This window comes from Oratosquilla oratoria, chromosome 34 (genome assembly GCF_046742065.1).
Source record: "Oratosquilla oratoria isolate Oo_2021 chromosome 34, ASM4674206v1, whole genome shotgun sequence".
NCBI classification, from domain to species: Eukaryota; Metazoa; Arthropoda; class Malacostraca; order Stomatopoda; family Squillidae; genus Oratosquilla; species Oratosquilla oratoria.
Window position 1 is genome coordinate 28,753,138 of NC_134810.1, and position 19,561 is coordinate 28,772,698.

Consider the following 19,561-nt stretch of genomic DNA (forward strand, 5'->3'; position numbering starts at 1 on the left):
TCGCTTCGCACGAAGCGAGAACTGATGTCATATTTTTCTGGTGTTTGATCAAACATTTTGGTGTTTTATGATTTTATGTTTTATTTGACCAAATGACAAGAATCTTGTCATCGGAGTTTAATGGGTTAACCTCCCTAAAGTTTTCACACAACTTCTTCCATATTGTAAGCAACTTGCTATCCAATTTCAAATCCCAATCTACCATTTTTTGGCACATCTCTCTAATAAGAACTTTTCCTTGTAATAGCACAGGAGAAAAAAGACCTAATAGAAGCCAAAGAAGACAAAACTTGCATCTCTTTTAGAATTTTTTTTGCAATTTCTTTTTTTTTTTTTTGGTATCTAGGTACATTATGTTTATCTTTAATACCATAAACTACTATGCATTTTTTTTTTTTTTTTTTAATCCACAGTGTGTCTGTACCAATTCTTTTTTTTTCTTACTTTTATTACCATTTCTTTAGCATTTTCTTCCACTTCACTTGTTGCTGTACTACAGTAGCGAGCATAAGTTAGGGGACAGTAAAACACTTTCTGAATAAATCTTTATTGTAACTTAAGTATTTAATCAAGAGACCTATAAACTGACACAGATTTACATACACTTCTAGTATGAATTCTGATGAAGTTTTAAAGCAATAGATAGACCGGTTAGTAAATAAGCAGAAGAATAGTACAACAGTTACATTTCCATGTAGTGCAAAAGTTAAGGGACACACCAAAAAATGCAACCAAAAACCTTGTTGATGTCAATTTAGCTCTTATTTGTAAGCATTTATAATATGTTCTGCATCAAGCCAATTATAGCTTAAGCTTGTACATTATTGGAACGCCTTAAAATACATCATGGCGCCTGCAAAACGTCAACAAGTGTCTGAAGCAGAGAGAAACCGCATTGTGTCTTTACACAAAGATGAATTATCACTTTCAGAGATTTCACGTGCAATAGGGAGATCTCGCAGTATCGTGCAACGCATTGTAGCTAGATTCAAACAGTCAGGAAACGTTAAAACTTTGCCAAAGACCGGCAGACCTCGAAAAACCAATGTGAGAGAGGACAGAATGATGGTGAGACAGAGCATGCAGGACTGTTTTAAGACTGCAGCTGAAATTTCTCGCGAGATGGGTGAAACTTCCAGTGGCACAGTGTCTCGATTTACGGTTTCACGTCGACTGAAGCAAGCTGGTTTGTTGGCACGTGTCCCTGCTGAGAAGCCTTTGCTCTCAAGGAAAAATAAAAAAACGACGTCTTAAGTTTGCCCAAGAACATGTTGTATGGTCGGACGCACAATGAGCTACAGTTCATTTCAGTGATGAATCCAAGTTTAACCCCTTCCATACGGTGCCGCACACGTAGGCGTCATGAGGAGCAAGTGGATTCGTGACGCTGCCATATCGGCGTCTTGATTATATTTATTGTAGTCACCCCTGTGTTTTTACATTCTTCCAAATGTGCCCTGAATCCCATTCTCTGTGGTTTTCAAAATTCGCGGGTGAAAGAGAGAACGATCGATATAAGCGGTGACTATATTTTATGATGCGAGTATTATTACGACACGTCGTACGGCTGGCATTGGCTGCTGCCCGCGAGATTTAAGTCCGGAGTGAAGTGGTTAATGTGATCAGGTCTGATGGAAAAAAGTATGTCAGACCCAAATTAGGTGAAAGGTTTTCTCCAAAGTGCGTCAAAAAGACAGTGAAATTTGGAGGAGGTAGTGTGACGGTGTGGGGAGCCATTTCTGCTACCGGGCCTGGACCGCTTGTTCGCCTGCATGGTACAGTAAATGCAGCTGTATACAAGGAGCTACTTCAACAGCATGCGCTACCAAGTTTACGAGCTGCAGCTGCACAACCACCCATTTTCATGCAAGATAATGCTCCTTGCCACAAAGCCAAGTCCGTTACCACATTCTTGTGGGACGAGGGGATATCAGTTATGAATTGGCCAGCCCAAAGCCCTGATCTTAATCCAATAGAAAACGTATGGAAGATCATTGGAGAACGTGCGCAAGCCAAAAATCCAGAAAAACAGGACAAACTATGGGAATATTTGGAAGAAGAGTGGAAAAAGTTGACTCCGGAGTTTTGTAGAACATTAATGGGTTCCTGTGGTAAACAATGCAATGAGGTTATTCAGAACAAGGGTACGTTCACCAATTATTGATACTCTTGATATTTTTTTATGGTGTCCCTTAACTTTTGCACTACATGGAAATGTAACTGTTATACTATTCTTCTACTTATTTACTAACCGGTCTATCTATTGCTTTGAAACTTCATCAGAATTCATACTAGAAGTGTATGTAAATCTGTGTCAGTTTACAGGTCTCTTGATTAAATACTCAAGTTACAAGAAATATTTATTCAGAAAGTGTTTTACTGTCCCTTAACTTATGCTCGCTACTGTATTTCTTTAAAAGTTATTTATTTTCATGTTCCACTTTCCATTGATGTTTTATTTTGATCTGTCCCTTTATTTGTTTCTCCAACTTTCTCGGTCACTGCTTGTATTTGTTAACTTCTTTTTTCAAAGCCTCATTTTTTTTTTTTTTTATCTTAATTTTTTTTTCTTTCATTTTCACTTCTGACCATGTTTAATTCCCTTTTTAGATCATTAAGCTCCCTGTTATTCTCGGCATTAGCTCTTTTCAGCTGGTTCACCTCATTGCCCTGTATTCAGCTTTCAGATCAATTCTGCAATCTCCCAATTTTTTAGGGCATTTTAATACCTAGATTTCCTTTCCAGTTCTAAACATCTACCTAGTAATACACTTTCTTTTATGAACCCTGAAAATACATTATTATCAAACCCTTGATTTGATATTGGGGTTTCAATCATACAAGATTTCTTAGGTATGACCCCCAATGGTGATTCCACTCTGCTCGCGTCCAATCTTTTCTTCGTTGGCTCACTTTTTCGTCTTTTTCTTTCATCCTTCTCCATTTTGTGCATTTAACAATAATGTTGAATTTACTCTATTTTATCATTTTGGTCATTCGATAAACACAGCTCTCTTTCCCAAATGTAAATACAAGCTAGATGTTTACTTCAAATTTATTGAAAAAGCACTGTATATCAGAGCTCTTTTCTACCCATCCATCCCCGCCTGTGGTTCATGGTATGTGGAATTGCTTAGGTGATATAGCCCATGCTCAAACAATACAAGAGTTCAAATCTAAATATTATATTTGGAAATCAATGATATAGTTAAAGTTGAAACCGTACATGAATTTGAGTCTAGTTATGTTAGAAAGTTAGAAAATAGGAGACAGGACCCAACAAACATCGCTCCTTTCCTGTATACTACAATTTGATAAATACAAGACAGCAGGTCCCCAGACAAGCCATGGTGTTAACACCTAAACTACAAGACAATACAATGCAGTACACTATGAGTATCCTTGCTTTTCATGATAATTTCTTTCCTCTAAAATGTACCCCTTGACATGCTCTAATTACAGTTTCCTCTTTTTCCCACTACATTTAACTTTTATATTCTTCACAGTTCTCCCTTGCAACTTTAATATCACTTTAACCACTTTGGTACCATGATGCCTACATAGGCATTGTGAGGCACGAGTGGGTACGTGTCTTGATGATGATGATTTTTTTTTGGGGGGGGGGGGGGGGTTACATGGGTTATCCAACTGTGAACGAATTTAATCATGTTTTCTGCATTTATTATTACTCAAAAGTAAAAGAGAATGAGTAATACAGCAGTGACTTTATATTTCATATTCCTAGTGTGATGCAAATTACATATGGCTGCCAATGTTGTGCATGAGAATTTGAGTTATACTGAAGTGATTAATTCCCTTACTTGTTACTCTCCCCTCCACCTCTCCGTTTTCTCCATAATATTTCCCCTCCACTCTTTTTGTGCACCAGTATATACATTTCTTCCAAGGGAGAACACCAACTCTACTTCCATCTTGTTTCCTACATTCCTCTTCTTCCTTTCCACACTTGCCTTACACTATTTGTACTAATCTGTAACCTGCCATTCACTATGCATTTCCATACTATCTTGTCTGGACCTTGTTCATCTATGTATCTTTTCTATCTATATTCAATGGGCCTCTTCCACTTTATAAGGGTGGTCGAGGGAACACTGCACTAATTTCTTGTTCAACACCATCGTTACTATCACCACAATCCCCCGATGCTTTTATTTTCTTTCATAGCTTACCCTAAAATCCAAAACTTCTTTCATACCCTCAACCATGCCCATAGTGGGCATTTCCCTGCCTTCTCCACTTGCTTCTCTATTTCCTCATCTGCTGTTACATTTACTCTATACCTATATTTTTCCTTCCATATTAAAATTTCAAGGCAATTTTTACTATTCCCCCTCCCCCCTCACCACATTTTAGGAACAACCTTTAGTTTCTTTCCCTCACATATCCTAAATGTTGTCTCTGAAGTTTGTTTGGTTTCACTTTTAAGAACTACAGTAGCAGACATTTTCTTGAGAGCTGTAACATGTATTATTTATATAATTTACTATGTAAAAAAATTTATTTGAAGGGATGGTGATAGTTATGCACATTGTAAATCTATGGCCCAAAGATTGGCTCTGACAATTCCAAAAAATATGTTTGCCACTGGAGCACTTACAAATGGAGACAACTGTATATAATATTTATACACACTCCTGGAGCAAAACTTAGTTACATGGCCAATGCAACATAAGATGTATAATCTTCCACTTATTACCTGTCTGGACTAAAAGTTTTTTATTAAAAAAATAAAAAAGGGGTGGGGGGGGGCCACTTTACTTTTGACAATAGATTTTACTCTTAATAATACTTAACTTAATATTAGTTTATAAAAGGTAGAGGAGGACAAGGATATAGGTTGCCACTATGCCCTTCTTATGCCACTTAAAATTAGCACTGGCCAAACATATACCATTAATCATCTAAAGATATCCATTTAAACAATAGATCATGCCTATTAAGGATATACTAATTTTTTGAGTACCATATTCTTTTCTTTTGCACATTTAAGCAACTAGATGATGACAGTATTAGGCCCATGTTTTGGCAACGCTTCAAACCTGTTTTCCCACACTTTATGTCATATACCTATACATCACAGAATGTCATTCCAAACTGCATTTAATTTACATATATCCCTGTCTGGGGTATTGGCTGCATGATATTGTGGGGTTAAAAACTGCTAAGTAGCATGAACCTGTTACTTTAGGGTCTATATGGGACATCCCTAAAACCAAAGGCACACATCATTTTCTCTGTGGTAAAGGAAACTTCTATTCATAGCAAAATTATGATACTTTATTATACTGCGACAGTCCCTCCATTATGCTGTCCCCCCTTTCTTGTTACTGTCCTATACCATTTCTCTGAATATTCATTTTCTCATTTTGCCGAACCTTGTGGTGGAAGAAAAATAATACTGCCACAAAGTTTTTCCACTTAAGTTGTTTGAGATAACAATGACGGGACACAGTGGAGAGGACTAGGCATCTTTCTCCCTGTCATTCCAAAGTGGATATTCCTTAACACAGAGACAGAAATGAGAAACGAGTATTGAGGAATTAGAAAAGGCTTATGATAGGGTAGACAGGAAGGCACTGTGGGAGGTTATGCAGATATACGGGATAGGAGGAAAGCTTCTAGGAGCTGTCAAGTTTTTATGAGAGTAGTAGAGCTTGTGTCAGGATTGGAAATGGAGAGAGTGAGTGGTTCGAGGTAAAGGTGGGACTTCGTCAGGGATGCGTTATGTCGCCCTGGCTGTTCAACTTATACATGGATGGGGTGGTGCGAGAGGTAAATGCAAGGGTAGTGGGCAAGGGATTGGAGATGGTTAAAGAAAATGGAGAAAAGTGGGAGGTGAGCCAGCTGTTGTTTGCGGACGACACTGAGCTTGTGGCAGGATCGGAGGAGGGATTGAGGAGGTTGGTGGCAGAGTTTGGGAGAGAATGTGATAGAAGAAAGCTAAAGATAAATGTGGGTAAAAGTAAGGTGATGAGATGTACAAGGGGTGAAAGTGGCAGTAGACTGGAAGTGAGCATTAAGGGAGAGCGACTGGAGGAAGTGGATAGTTTTAGATACTTGGGTGCAAATGTGGCAGGGAAAGATGGAGTGAAAGTGGAGGTAGAATGTAGATTGAGAGAAGCGAGTAAATGCCTTAGTGGATTAAAGAGTGTAATGAGGAATAGACATTTGGGAATGGATGCTAAGAGGAGACTGTATGAAGGAGTGATTGTGCCAACAGCACTGTATGGGGCAGAAACATGGAATATAAGAGAAGAAGAGAGAAGGAGTTTGAATGTGTTTGAGATGAGATGTCCAAGAAGTATAATGGGGGTTACTAGGCTAGATAGAGTGAGAAATGAGGAGGTGAGGAGGAGAACAGGGATGGAAAAGGAGCTGGGAGATAGGGTTGATGAAAGAATATTGGGATGGTTTGGACAGACACATGGAAAGAATGAGTGAAGAAAGACTAGTAAAAGAGGTGTGGAAGGCAGATGTGGAGGGAGTGAACATGAGGGGACGTCCTAGGATGAGGTGGATGGATGGGGTGAAGGGGGCTTTGGGGAAGAGGGGAATGTCTGTTGAGGAAGGATGGGAGAGGACAGAAGACAAGGGTGAATGGAGTATGGTTGTATATGGATGATGTTGTGATTGCATGAGGTGGAATGGGCGGGGGGATGGGGGGTGAGGTCGTATGTGTGAGCAAATTTTTGACGCAGCCTAAAGGGATTTCTCCCCGTCCTCTTCTTTTAAGCAAGGGGGGGACGGAGAGGGGGGGGTCGCCGATTTAATGAAGCGGCCTTGCTGTGGATGTGCTATGTCTTGCGACACTGCTTCTGACCCAGGGCAGTGGACAAGGTGCAGGGATGACCCGTCATTCAGGAGGTGTTCAGATAAGAGGGAGGGTGGAGGGGTGTGGAGTGTGTTCAGGGATGGAATGGGTGGGAATGATTTTATGCCTTTTTCTTTTTGGTTACCTCCCTGGTAAGGGGGAAAAAGCCTTGGTATATGTATGTATGTAGAAAAAGAAGACACTAAGAGATGAAGCAAAGGAAAAAAATGCGAAGAGAACGGAGACAGAAAGCAAGGAATTCCATTGCAGAGTAATCGATATGAGACTGAGGAAATGGTACATCAGAATGGGCTAACCAAAGGAGGAGGAGGAGGAGGAGGCAAAGAAGAAGAAGAAGAAGAAAGAAGAAAAAAAAAAAAAAAAAAAAAAAAAAAAAAAAAAAAAAAAAAAAAAAAAAAAATGAAAGTGGCCTATACCAACATCGACGGATTAACTTCAGGCCTGAATGAACTTAATGATTACCTGCTAGAAGAAGGAACAGATATAATGAGAATTGTGGAGACTAAACTAAGGGGTGAAATACCATCCATCAATGTTGGACATGGACTATACAACTACTGGATTAAAAAGAGACAAGGAACAGGGAGGTGGAATAATGTTCTAGGCCAAGAAAAACTTGAATGTGACAAAAATTCCTTAGGGCAAAGGTAATGTAGAACTGATCATCATAAAAGTCGAAGACAAGAACATGAAAAGTAGAAAGTTTGTGGTGACTTATGTACCCCCAAAAACGAACACTTGGAATGAGAACGAGCATACAAAAATGCTAGAAGATACAAGGAAATCATTAAATGAGATACTATTGGGCGGGGGTAATCTGGTAATTATGGAGGACTTCAATTGCAAAGAAATTTGTTGGGAAAACATGACAGTGAGAGGAGGAGATGACTTGTGGGGTAGTGTACTACTGGATATGACCATGGAATATACAATGACTCAGTGGGTCAGTGAAAACACCAGATACAGAAATAACGAGGAGCCGCTGAAACTAAATTTAATATTTACAACAGAACCTGAAATTGGGGATAAAATCCAATACAAGACACCAATTGAAAAGAGTGACTCACTGAAACTGAACTAAAGGAAGAAATATAAATGGAGAGAAATTAAAAGCATGGGAAAGGGAGATTGATGTACAACAAAACGGACTTTGCAAAACTAAAGATATTCTTACAGAATTCAAACTGGAAATTTTTTTACATCGAAGAGACAAAAGTGGAAGAGAAATGGGATATCTTGATGGATAATTACAATGAAGGGGTGAATAGGTATGTACCAAGACAGAAGCTAGAGAGAGTGTACATTAAATGCTGGTTCAACAAAAGATGCAGTGAGGCAAAAGACAGATGGGACAGAGCTTGGAAAAGGAGGAGAAAAGATAAAAAAGGAAAATGGCAAGTTTATAAACTATAGAAATGAACATGTTAAAGTGAGAAGAGAGGAAAAAAAGAAACCATTAAAAGGATATTATATATAAATGCAGAGAGCAACCCAAGCTATTTTATCGATATGTGAATAGTAAACTTAAAAACAAACAGGAAATGGTGAAATTACGCCAAGGGAATATAGAATACACAGAATTAGAAATGGCCTAAGTCATGAATAATCACTTCAAATCAGTCTTCACTAGAGAGAAAGCACAATATTGGGACAAAGGTAATGAAAGCCAATCTCCCCTCCATTAGCGAGATAACAATAACACAAAAAGAAATATTGGAACATTTATCAAACCTTGACATCAGGAAATCACATGGCCCTGATGGAATTGCAAATTGGATTCTAAACGAATGCAAAGAAGAACTAACAGACAAAATACATAATAAATTGCTCATTCAAAGAAGGAAAAATACCAAAAGACTGTAAAAATGCTAACATTGTACGTACATACATACATATACCAAAGGTTTTTCCCCCTACACAGGGGTAGCCAAAAAGAAAAAGGCATAGAAACCACTTCACCCATTCCATTTCCTATATATTCCACTCCCCTCCACTCTCCTCCTATCTTGGCACCTCCTGGATGATGGGTCATCCCTGCATCCTGTCCACTTCCCTGGGTCAGAAGCAGTGTCGCAAGACAAAGCACATCCACAGCAAGGCTGCTTCATAAATTCGGCAACCCCCCTCTCCGTCCCCCCATGCAGAAAAGGAGAAGACGGAGACAAATCCCTTCGGGCTGCATCAAATTTTTTCTCATACATACTTCCTCACCCCCCATCCCCCACCCACTCCCCCTGATGCATCACAGCATCATCTATACACAACCCCTCTCCATTCACCCACATCTTCTGTCCTCTCCCGTCCTTCCTCCACAGACATTCTGCTCTTTTGTAATCCCCCTTTCACCCCATCCATCCATCTCATCCTAGGACGCCCTCTCATATTCACTCCTTCCACCTCTGCCTTCCACATTTCTTTTACTAATCTTTCTTCACTCATTCTTTCCATGTGTCCAAACCATCCTAATACTCTTTCATCAACCCTATTTCCCAGCTACCTTTCCACCCCTGTTCTCCCCCTCACCTCCTCATTTCTCACTATATCTAGCCTAGTAACCCCTATCATACTTCTCAGACTTTTATCTCAAACACATTCAAACTCCTTCTCTCTTCCTCTCTCATGTTCCATGTTTCTGCCCCATACAGTGCTGTTGGCAAAATCACTCCTTCATATAACCTCCTCTTAGCATCCATTTCTTGACGTCTATTTCTCATTACACTTTTTAATCCACCAAGGCATTTACTCGCTTCTCCCAATCTACATTCTACCTCCACCCCCACTCCTCCCTTTCCTGCCACATTTGCACCCAAGTATCTAAAACTATCTACTTCCTCCAGTCTTTCACCTTTAATGCTCACTTCCAGCCTGCTGTCACTCTCTCCCCTTGTACATCTCATCACCTTACTTTTGCCCACATTTATCTTCAGCTTCCTTCTTTCACACACCTTCTCAAACTCTGTCACTAACTTCCTTAATCCTTCCTCTGATCCTGCTACAAGCACAGTGTCATCAGCAAACAACAACTGGCTCACCTCCCACTTTTCTCCATTTTCTTTGATCATCTCCAACCCCTTTCCCACCACCCTGTACCAATATATAAGGGAGGAAACAAGGAAGAACCAACTAACTATAGGCCAGTCTCACTAACAAGCACTATAGCCAAAATTTGTGAGAAAATCATCAAGAATAGATGGGTAAAACATCTGGAAGACAACAACATAATAAACCAAAGACAATTTGGGTTCAGACAAGGAAGATCATGTACCATAGACTTGATGTGTTTCTACTCAAGATTAATAGACATAGTGCAAGAAAGGAATGGATGGGCTGATTGTGCCTTCCTGGACTTACAAAAAGCTTTTGACACATAGAAAATTATTTTAAAAAAACTAGAACATATAGGAGGAATACAAGGGAACCTATTGAATTGGATGGTGGACTGCCTGATTGGTAGAAAGATGAGAGTAGTGCTCAGAGAAAAATATTTAGATTGTAAAGAGGTGATCAGTGGAGTACCGCATGGATCTGTATTGGCTCTAATAATGTTTGCTATTTATGTGAATGACATGGATGACGATGTGAAATGTTACATGAGCTTCTTTGCAGATGACACCAAACTGTTAAGGAAAGTAAAAACTGAAAAGGATTGCGAATCATTGCAGGAAGACCTGAATAAGGTATGGAATTGGAGTCAGAAATGGGAAGTGGACTTCAATATTAACAAGTGTAGCATAATGGAGTTTGGAAAAAGCAAAATCAGAATATCAGGACAATATAAAATTGGAACCAAGGAGGTAAAGAAGGAGAGATCTGAAAAAGATTTGGGTGTAATTATCTCAAACGACTTGTCCTATGACAAACAGATAAAGTTTTCAGAGAATCCTACAACTTGCTAAGATCAATAAAGTGACATTTACATATTTGGACGAAGAAATTATTAAAAAAATATTGGTCACATTGATAAGGCCTAGACTAGAATATGTGGCGATATTGTGGTCATCTAGTACCAAAAAGAATATAATGAAAATAGAAAGAATCCAGAGAGCAGCAACAAAAATGGCACCTGCACTTGCAAACTTGTCATATGAGGAGAGATTGGCTAAACTGGAGTTACCGACTCTGGAGCAAAGAAGAGAGAGAAGTGACCTACTAACCATCTACAGAATCATGAAAGGCACAGAAATACTCAATAGAGAGGACCTGTTAAACTGGGACAAGAGAAGCACAAGAGGAGATGGAAAGAAAATAAAAAAACACAGCTACAGAAGAGATCCAAAGAAAAACAGTTTTCCACATAGAGTGGACACTTGGAACAAACTGGACAATGAAATAGTGTGCACAAAAACCATTCATGAGTTTAAGAGCAAACGACACTGTGAGATACAAAGGCAAGACACCACGAGCATAGCTCCCCTCCCTGCAAAATACAACTAGGTAAATACACACAAACACACACACATATGAAGAGAGACTAGCAAAACTTGAACTACAGACACTAGAGCAAAGAAGAGAGAGAGGAGATTTGATAGCTATTTACAGAATCATGAAAGGCATAGAAATTACTGTTAGAGAGAATCTGATAAAATGGGATGATAGAAATACAAGAGGACACGGAAAGAAAATAAAAAAAGACAGCTATAGAAGAGATCTGAAAAAGAACAGCTTTCCTCACAGAGTAATAGACAGTTGGAACAAGTTAGATGAGAAAGTGGTGTGTGCAAAAACAATACATGAATTTAAAAATAGTTTAGATAAAATGAGATATGAAGACGGGACACCACAAGCATAGCTCCCCTTCCCGTAAAATACAACTAGGTATATACACACACACACACATCAAAAGGCATTTGATAAGGTACCACACAATAAACTAATAAGGAAGATAGAATCAATAGGTGGCATCAGAGGAAAATTATTGGAATGGATGAAAGACTTCTTGCCTGGGAGGAAAATGAGAGTAATAACAAGAGACAAATTCTCAAATTGGGAAGAAATGAAATGTGGTGTCCCGCAGGGATCAGTACTGGCCCTGATAATGTTTGCTATATACATAAATGACGTGGATGAAGGAGTAGAGTGTTATAGGAATTTCTTTTTAGACAACCCAAAAATAATAAAGTAAAAATGGAGAATTGCAACTCATTACAACTAGATCTGGAAATGGACTCAAAAGTGGGAAGTGAAATTCAATATCAAGAAATGTAGTATAATAGAATTTTGAAAAAAAAAAAAAAAAAGACAATGGGAAAACAAGAGGTCATGAAAAACTCAAAAAGGATAACTATAGAAGAGATCAGAAAAATAATAGCTTCCCACACAGAATGCTGGATATATGGAATAACTTAGATAAAGAAACAGTGTGTGCAAATACTATTCAAGATTTTAAGAAAAAACTTGATACTGAAAGATACAAAGATGGGTCACTATGAGCATAGCTCCTTTCCTGTGTAATACAACTAGGTAAATACACACACACACACACACAAAAAAGTGTGTTGGGGGGGGGGGCAGAAGAGGGTCTGGGAGGAGTTTTCCAACCAGTACCCTAAGGTTTGGGTCTTTTAATGTGCATGGATGTAGTACAGATGAGAGTAAAAGAGATGAGATAGGCAGTATGTTTGTGAGAAGATGGATGTGTTGGTATTGAGTAAAACTATGTTGAAAGGGAGGGGCGAGTTTGAAGGATCTCAGGAGTGAAGGGGTGGCTATACTAGTAAAGATATAGGTAAGCATGTAGTGGAGTGGGAGGTTTCTTCAAGATTAATGTGAATGAAGGTGAAACAGTGAAGGGAGATGTGGTTTTTTATAAGTGCATATGGGCCTGGTAGTGAGGAGAGTGTAGAGGAAAGGGAGGTATTTTGAATAGATTTAAATGAGTGCATGGAGAGATTAGGGAGAAATGTCAATGTAGTTGTATTAGGAGACCTTAATGCTAGGGTAGAAAATAAACCAATAGACCGAGTGGTTGGTAAGAGTGTAGTTTCAGGAAAAAAATGTAGTGGGGAGTTGTTGTTGTTGTTGTCGTTCCCTAGACTGTCTGTCCGAGCAGTCCTGTCTCCCCACGGAATGCCACAGCCGAAACTGGTTTTCCCACAAATCCTTTATAGAGTGTATGTTGTGTTGTTTGCATGCATGATTGTGTATAATGCAGTCTTCCATTATGTGTTGTATGGTATGGGGTGAAGTGTTACATCCTGGGGAGCTGTTCACAATGCGGTCATCCAGCCTCTTCTGGTAGCTTAGAAGTGCTGGGTGGTGGCCGCACCGCAGTCTGGCCAGGTGGACTCTGTCCTTTCATGGGAGAGAGGATTCAGAAGGGTGGATATCAGGGGGTCTGGCATGCAGCAGTGTATTGTCTTTCAGTGTATTAATGGAGCGGTGAGTGATATGATTATGAATATGTTTCCGGAGACTGGTATTTGGTGGTTGTGGAGGAAGAGAAGAGAGTATCTGTGTGTGATACAGGTCTTTGTGTGTTGTTTTAATGTTTCTTGGTGTGTGTGGGTGTTCTGCTATGTAGTGTAGTGGGTGTGATGTGTTTGTGGTGGATGGCTTATGGGAGGATCTTGACTGAGAGGATTAGGAGAGGAACCATGTGGATTTAGGGCAGGTAGAGGTTGCGTAGATCAGATTTTTGTGGTAAGACAGATATGTGAGAAAGCTATAGGAAAAGGTAAGGATGTTTTTTTTTGGACTTTTATGGATCTGGAAAAGGCTTATGACAGGGTAGACAGGAAGGCACTGTGGGAGGTTTTGCAGATATACGGGATAGGAGGAAAGCTTCTAGGAGCTGTCAAGAGTTTTTATAAGAGTAGTAGAGCTTGTGTCAGGATTAGAAATGGAGAGTGAGTGGTTCAAGGTAAAGGTGGGACTTCGTCAGGGATGTGTTATGTCGCCCTGGCTGTTCAACTTGTACATGGATAGGGTGGTGCGTGAGGTAAATGCAAGGGTGGTGGGTCAGGGATTGAAGATGTTTAAAGAAAATGGAGAAAAGTGGGAGGTGAGCCTGAAGGGATTTCTCCCTGCCTTCTCTGACAGAGAGGGGGGTCACCAAATAAATGAAGCAGCCTTGCTGTGGTTGTGCGATGTCTTGCTGCATTGCTTCTGACCCAGGGCAATGGGCGAGATGCTGGGATGACTCATCATCCAGGAGGAGCCAAGATAGGGGGGGGGGTGCTAAGGGTGGTGAATGAGAGTGGAATGGGTGGTAATGAAATAAGTGGGAGTGGAATTATGCCTTTTGGCTTTGGCTACCTTCCTTGTAAAGGGGGAAAAGGCCTTGGTGTATGTATGTACCACCCCAACCATGTACATGTTGAAAAACCATGGTGAACAGGTGAGAGAAATGTTTGTGTTGATGGAGAAGAGATCCTGGTCCTGATTCTGAAACTGACTGTCAGCCTTGCATTTCCAGATGGAGGTGAGAGTTAACATACATACATACATATACCAAGGGCTTTTTCTCCCTTACAAGGGAGGTTAGCCAAAGTCATTGGCATAAAATCCACTCCCACCCAGTATATTCCCACATACTTCACTCCCATTCACCACCCCTTCCTCCCTATTTTCTTGGCTCCTCCTGGATAATGGGTCATCCTTGCATCTTGCCAACTGCCCTGTGTCAGAACCAATGTAGTAAGACACAGTAGAGTTGACAATTTTGAAAATAGGCAGCAAGGTGACAATTCTATCAGCTGTCCATCTTGGAGGACCACCACTAGCAAGTCCTTATCAGTGATTCCTATAATAATGGTATTAGCATTTATGATACTAACTACCGACAGTTTCACAGAATGATAAGCCACAGCCCTATAATGGTTGGCAAGTCCTTGGGCTCTTCCACATACTTCTCTGGGAAGAAACTTTGGGCAGCATACTTTATTATACTATCATGAGGTAGTCTGTAACTGGCTTGCAGAAATGAGAGGAGAAAGCAGTTACCAAGTGTCTGCTTTCCAGTGTGAAGATGTAAACAAATACACAAAGGTGATACAAAAAGAGATCTTGTGCTATCTGGAGACAGAGTCTCATCCCCTTATTTGTACTTCTAAAAGGAGGCCAGGATGTTGATTTATTGTGAGCAGTAACATGATTCTAATATTTGTCTTGTTGGATCCCCACTAGCAGATATCCATTGGATCCTATCATCCTATGATCATATCTTCAACAAGAACCATGTTACATTAAGTAAACCTTGATCTTTGAACTTTAGAAATAACTAACCTTTCAGGTCCCAGTTCTAAACTAGAAAACTAAAAATCTACTAAAGCGAATAACTTTACTTTGGGTTAGTGTTGTAACAATCAGAGATGCAGGCTCTACAGCCATACTGCTGGCAACAAGCAAGGGCATAGTAAGACTTACAGGCATCCTAAATGGGGGGGTAGGGATGGACATGGGAATGCAGAACTCCCTCACCTGCCGCCCTCCTCCACCTCCCTTTTTGCGGTTTCTTCCACCTGAAAGTTGAAATAACAATACATACTAACATATATCAAAAGGCACTTTTCCCTTAATTATAACAATAATAACAGTAATAATAATGATAATTATAATACATACATATACCACGGCTTTTTCCCCCTTACAAGGGAGGTAGCCAAAAAGGGAAAGGCATAAAAACACTCCCACCCATTTCATCCCTACATACACTCCACACCCCTCCCACCCTCCCTCTCACCTGAGCACCTCCTGGATGACGGGTCATCCCTGCACCCTGCCCACCGCCCTGGGTCAGAAGCAGTGTCGCAAGACACAGCACATCCACAGCAAGGCCGCTTCATTTAATCGGCGACCCCCCCCTCTCCGTCCCCCCTTGCATATAAGGAGAGGACGGGGAGAAAATCCCTTCGGGCTGCGTCAAAATTTACTCACACATACTACCCCACCCCCCACCCCCCTGCCCATTCCTCCTCATGCAATCACAACATCATCCATATACAACCATTCTCCACTCACCTCTGTCTTCTGTCCTCTCCCTTTCTTCCTCAACAGACATTCCCCTCTTCCCCAAAGCCCCCTTCACCCCTTTATCTATACACAAAAAGACTTCTTCACCCTTATAAGGGCAGTAGCCAGCCTAGGCATGCACCCATCCATCACCCATCTGTTCCTCTTTTATCTCAGCTCCTCATGGATGAAGGGCCACCCCTGCTAACCCACTGACTGGGTCAGAAGCAATGGAGCAAAACACAGTACATCCACATCTGGAGGCGACAGTCAAAGCTAATTTACCACACACCTCCATTTACATCTATACCTTGCTTTCTCCCTTTCCTGCTCAACAGAAAACATATACACATGCCAAAATGCCCTTCCCCACTTATAAGTGGGATGATCCTGCCAAGGTATACACCTACCCTTCACCCATCACACACCCAATTCTTTTCCTTTTTATCTTAGCTCCTAGAGGATGAAGGGAACACCATCTCCTGCCCAATGCTTAAGTAAGAAGAAATACAAGACATGGCACCTCCATACTAATTTCACCTTTAGCCAAATTACCCTCGATGACACTTCCCTCAAATCCATAACAATGGGATTAATAGTGATGTTAGTAAGTTTGCAGATGGCATTAAAATAGAATGCCTAATTAGGTCAAGAGAAGACATTCAGATTCTGCAGAAAGATCTTAAATTGCTCATATGGTTGGTGAAATGACAAATGGACTTCAACATCTCAAAGTGCAGCATGTTAAACATAGGGCTACACTGCCCCGAAACCAGATATAGCTTAGATAACATGTTTTTAGAGAAAACTGAGTGCAAAAATGACTTGGGAGTTCTAGCGAGTCCTGACCTTAAATCTGGAAAACAGTGCATTAGCACCAGGAATTAAGCTAACAGAGCATTAGGTTTCATTGCTAGGACAGTTATGAGTAGAAGTGCTGAGGTAATTATCAAACTCTAGCTGTTACACCCATCCTTGACTATGCGGTACAGTTTTGGTCTCTGTCCTATATACTGGACATCAATTCACTAAAATCAGTACATAAGAGAATGACCAAAATGATACACGACCTCAGAAATTTACCTTACAAGGTGAGGCTTAGGCACCTTAACTTACATTCTCTGGAAAGACACAGAGTGGGGGATGATCTAATTGAAGTGTTCAAGTGGATCAAAGATTTTAACAAGGGTGACACAAACATGATCATCATAGTAAGACAAATGGGCAGGACTTGTAGTAATGGACTTAAAATTTGACAAATTTAGATTTATGAAGGAAATAGGCAAGAACCAGTTTACTAATAGGGTGGTCAACAAATGGAACATTGAAACTATTGGTTGTTTTAAGAAATGAATGGGGATGACATGTAGTAATGGACATGGAACTGCCTGGTGTAGGCCTTATGGTCTCTTGCAGTCTCCTTCATTCTTATGTTCTTATTATGCATTTTCCTGAGTCACTCCATCTGGGGTATTGGCTGCATGATATTGTGGCAAAGTAGCATGCAGTTAATACTTTAGGGTCTATATGGGGCACCCCTAAGGACCAGAGACACACATCATTTTGTCTGTGATAGAGGAAAACTCTGTTCATAGAGAAATTATGACACTTTTATACTACGACTGTCCCTCTGTTATGCTGTCCCCCAACCCCTTCTTACTGTCCTGTACCATTTCTCTGAATATTCATTCTCTTTTTGCCTACCCTGTGGTGGGGAAGAGAATGTTACCACCAAGTCCTTCCACTTGAGTCATAAGAGGTGACAAAAAACAGGACAGGTGATGGGATTAGGAGTACTACTACCTGTAGCCCCAAAGGGCACATTCCTAAAAAAAGTAAAGGCTTAGGGTCTAGGAGTTTTCCAACCAGTACCTTAAGGTTTGGGTCTTTTCATGTATGTGGATGTGGTACAGATGAGAGTAAAAGGGAAGAGATAGGCAGTATGTTTGTATAAAGAAATATGGATGTGCTGGCTTCGAGTGAAACTAAAATGAAAGAGAAGGGCAAGTGTAAGTTTGGGAGTGTAGCTGGGTGGTATTCAGGAGTGAAAACGGGACAAGGGAGAGAAGGGGTGGCTATACTAGTACGTGAAGAGATACATAAGTGTGTAGTGGAGTGGAAGGAGGTTTCATCAAGGTTGATGTGGATGAAAGTGTAGCTGGGAAGGGAGATGTGGGTTTTTGTAAGTGTGTATGGGCCTGGTAGTGAGAAGAGTGTAAAGGAAAGGGAGGCTTTTTGGGTAGATTTAAACGAGTCCATAGAGGGATTAGGGAGAAATGTCAATGTAGTTGTATTGGGAGACCTACATGCTAGGGTGGGAAACGAACCAATAGACGGAGTGATTGGGAAGTATGGAGTTCCAGGTAAAAATCGTAGTAGAGAATTGATGGTGGAGATGTGTCTTGAAAGGGAGTTGATGATAGCAGATACAAGCATAAGTACACATGGGAGAGGGTGGTAGATGAAAGGGTGGCAGATAGGGCTTTAATGGTCTATATAGGGGTGACCAGGAATATGGTAGGAAGAGTTAAGGATGTACATGTTCTATGGGGAGAGTGTGGGGGAATATCAGATCATTTTCTGGTGGAAGGTAAATTGAGAATGGAGAATAGGTGGAGAAAGAGGAAAAGGGCAGAAGGTAAGGAGGTACTTAGAGTGAACTACTTAAATGAGAAAGAAAAGGAGAATGAGTATAAGAAGAAGCTGAGAGTGGAGTGGGAAGGAGTGAAGGATAGAGTAGAGCTAGGAGTGGAGGAGGAATGGTGATGGTTCAAGGAAGAAATCATAAGGTGTGCAACAAGGAGGGCGGGAGGAAATAGAAGGAAGGGTAGTGAGTGGTTGGATGAGGAAGCAAAGAGGGGTGTAGAAGAGATGAAACAGGCATTAACCACTTCAGTACGGGACTTAAATCTCGCGGGCAGCAGCCAATGCCAGCCGTATGACGTGTCGTAATAATACTCGCATCATAAAATATAGTCACCGCTTATATCGATCGTTCTCTCTTTCACCCGCGAATTTTGAAAACCACAGAGAATGGGATTCAGGGCGCATTTGGGAGAATGTAAAAACACAGGGGCGACTACAATAAATATAATCAAGACGCCGATATGGCAGCGTCGCGAATCCACTTGCTCCTCATGACGCCTACGTGTGCGGCACCGTATGGAAGGGGTTAATAAATTGGCTACAAATTAGGACGAGGGAATCATATGAGAGGTACAAAGAGAAGGAAAGTTATGCATAAGATAAAGGAAGGAAAGTTATGCATAAGATAAAGGAAGCAGAGAGGAGAGCAGATGTGAAATGGGGCAAGAGTACAACAGAAAATTTTGAAAGTAATAAAAAGATGTTCTGGAAAGAAATTAAGAGCGTAAGAGGAGGCAAATCAAGTAGAAGAAGAAAAGGTAAAAGGTGCAGATGGAGAGATGTTAATGGAAGAGAAGGCAGTAAGAGGAAGGTGGGCAGAGTATTTTAGGGAGTTGCTAAATGTGAAGGAGGATAGGGAGGGAAAGGTGGTTGCTGCGGGAAGTGCTAAGAAAATAAGAGTGATGAGTTAGGAAAATGGAGGAGAAATAGGGAAGGATGAAGTGAAGGCAGCTGTTAAGATGATGAGAGCAGGTAAGGCACCTGGGTTGGATGGATCCCATGTAGAATGTCTGAAGAAAGGAGGTACAGTTATGGTGGACTGGCTGGTGAGGTTATTTAATGTTTGTTTAAGAGAGGGTAGAGTGGCAGAGGACTGGAGGAGTGCCTGTATAG

General features: G+C 40.6%; 1 protein-coding gene and 1 long non-coding RNA gene across 8 annotated transcripts in view; one reads left to right on the top strand and one right to left on the bottom strand.

The window, feature by feature from the left end:
• Window positions 1-19,561, bottom strand: part of LOC143018152 (uncharacterized) — a 322,520-nt gene that overhangs the window by 219,177 nt on the left and 83,782 nt on the right. For 6 of the 7 annotated variants that reach the window (XM_076173292.1, XM_076173293.1, XM_076173289.1 and 3 more), the window contains one exon: window positions 15,218-15,312. In XM_076173292.1, the coding sequence (XP_076029407.1) occupies window positions 15,218-15,312 (95 nt within the window). The remainder of the gene's footprint in view (window positions 1-15,217; window positions 15,313-19,561) is intronic. The other variant, XM_076173290.1, reaches the window with a different exon arrangement.
• Window positions 1-19,561, top strand: part of LOC143018154 (uncharacterized) — a 221,675-nt gene that overhangs the window by 155,291 nt on the left and 46,823 nt on the right. The gene's annotated exons all lie outside the window — the stretch shown is intronic.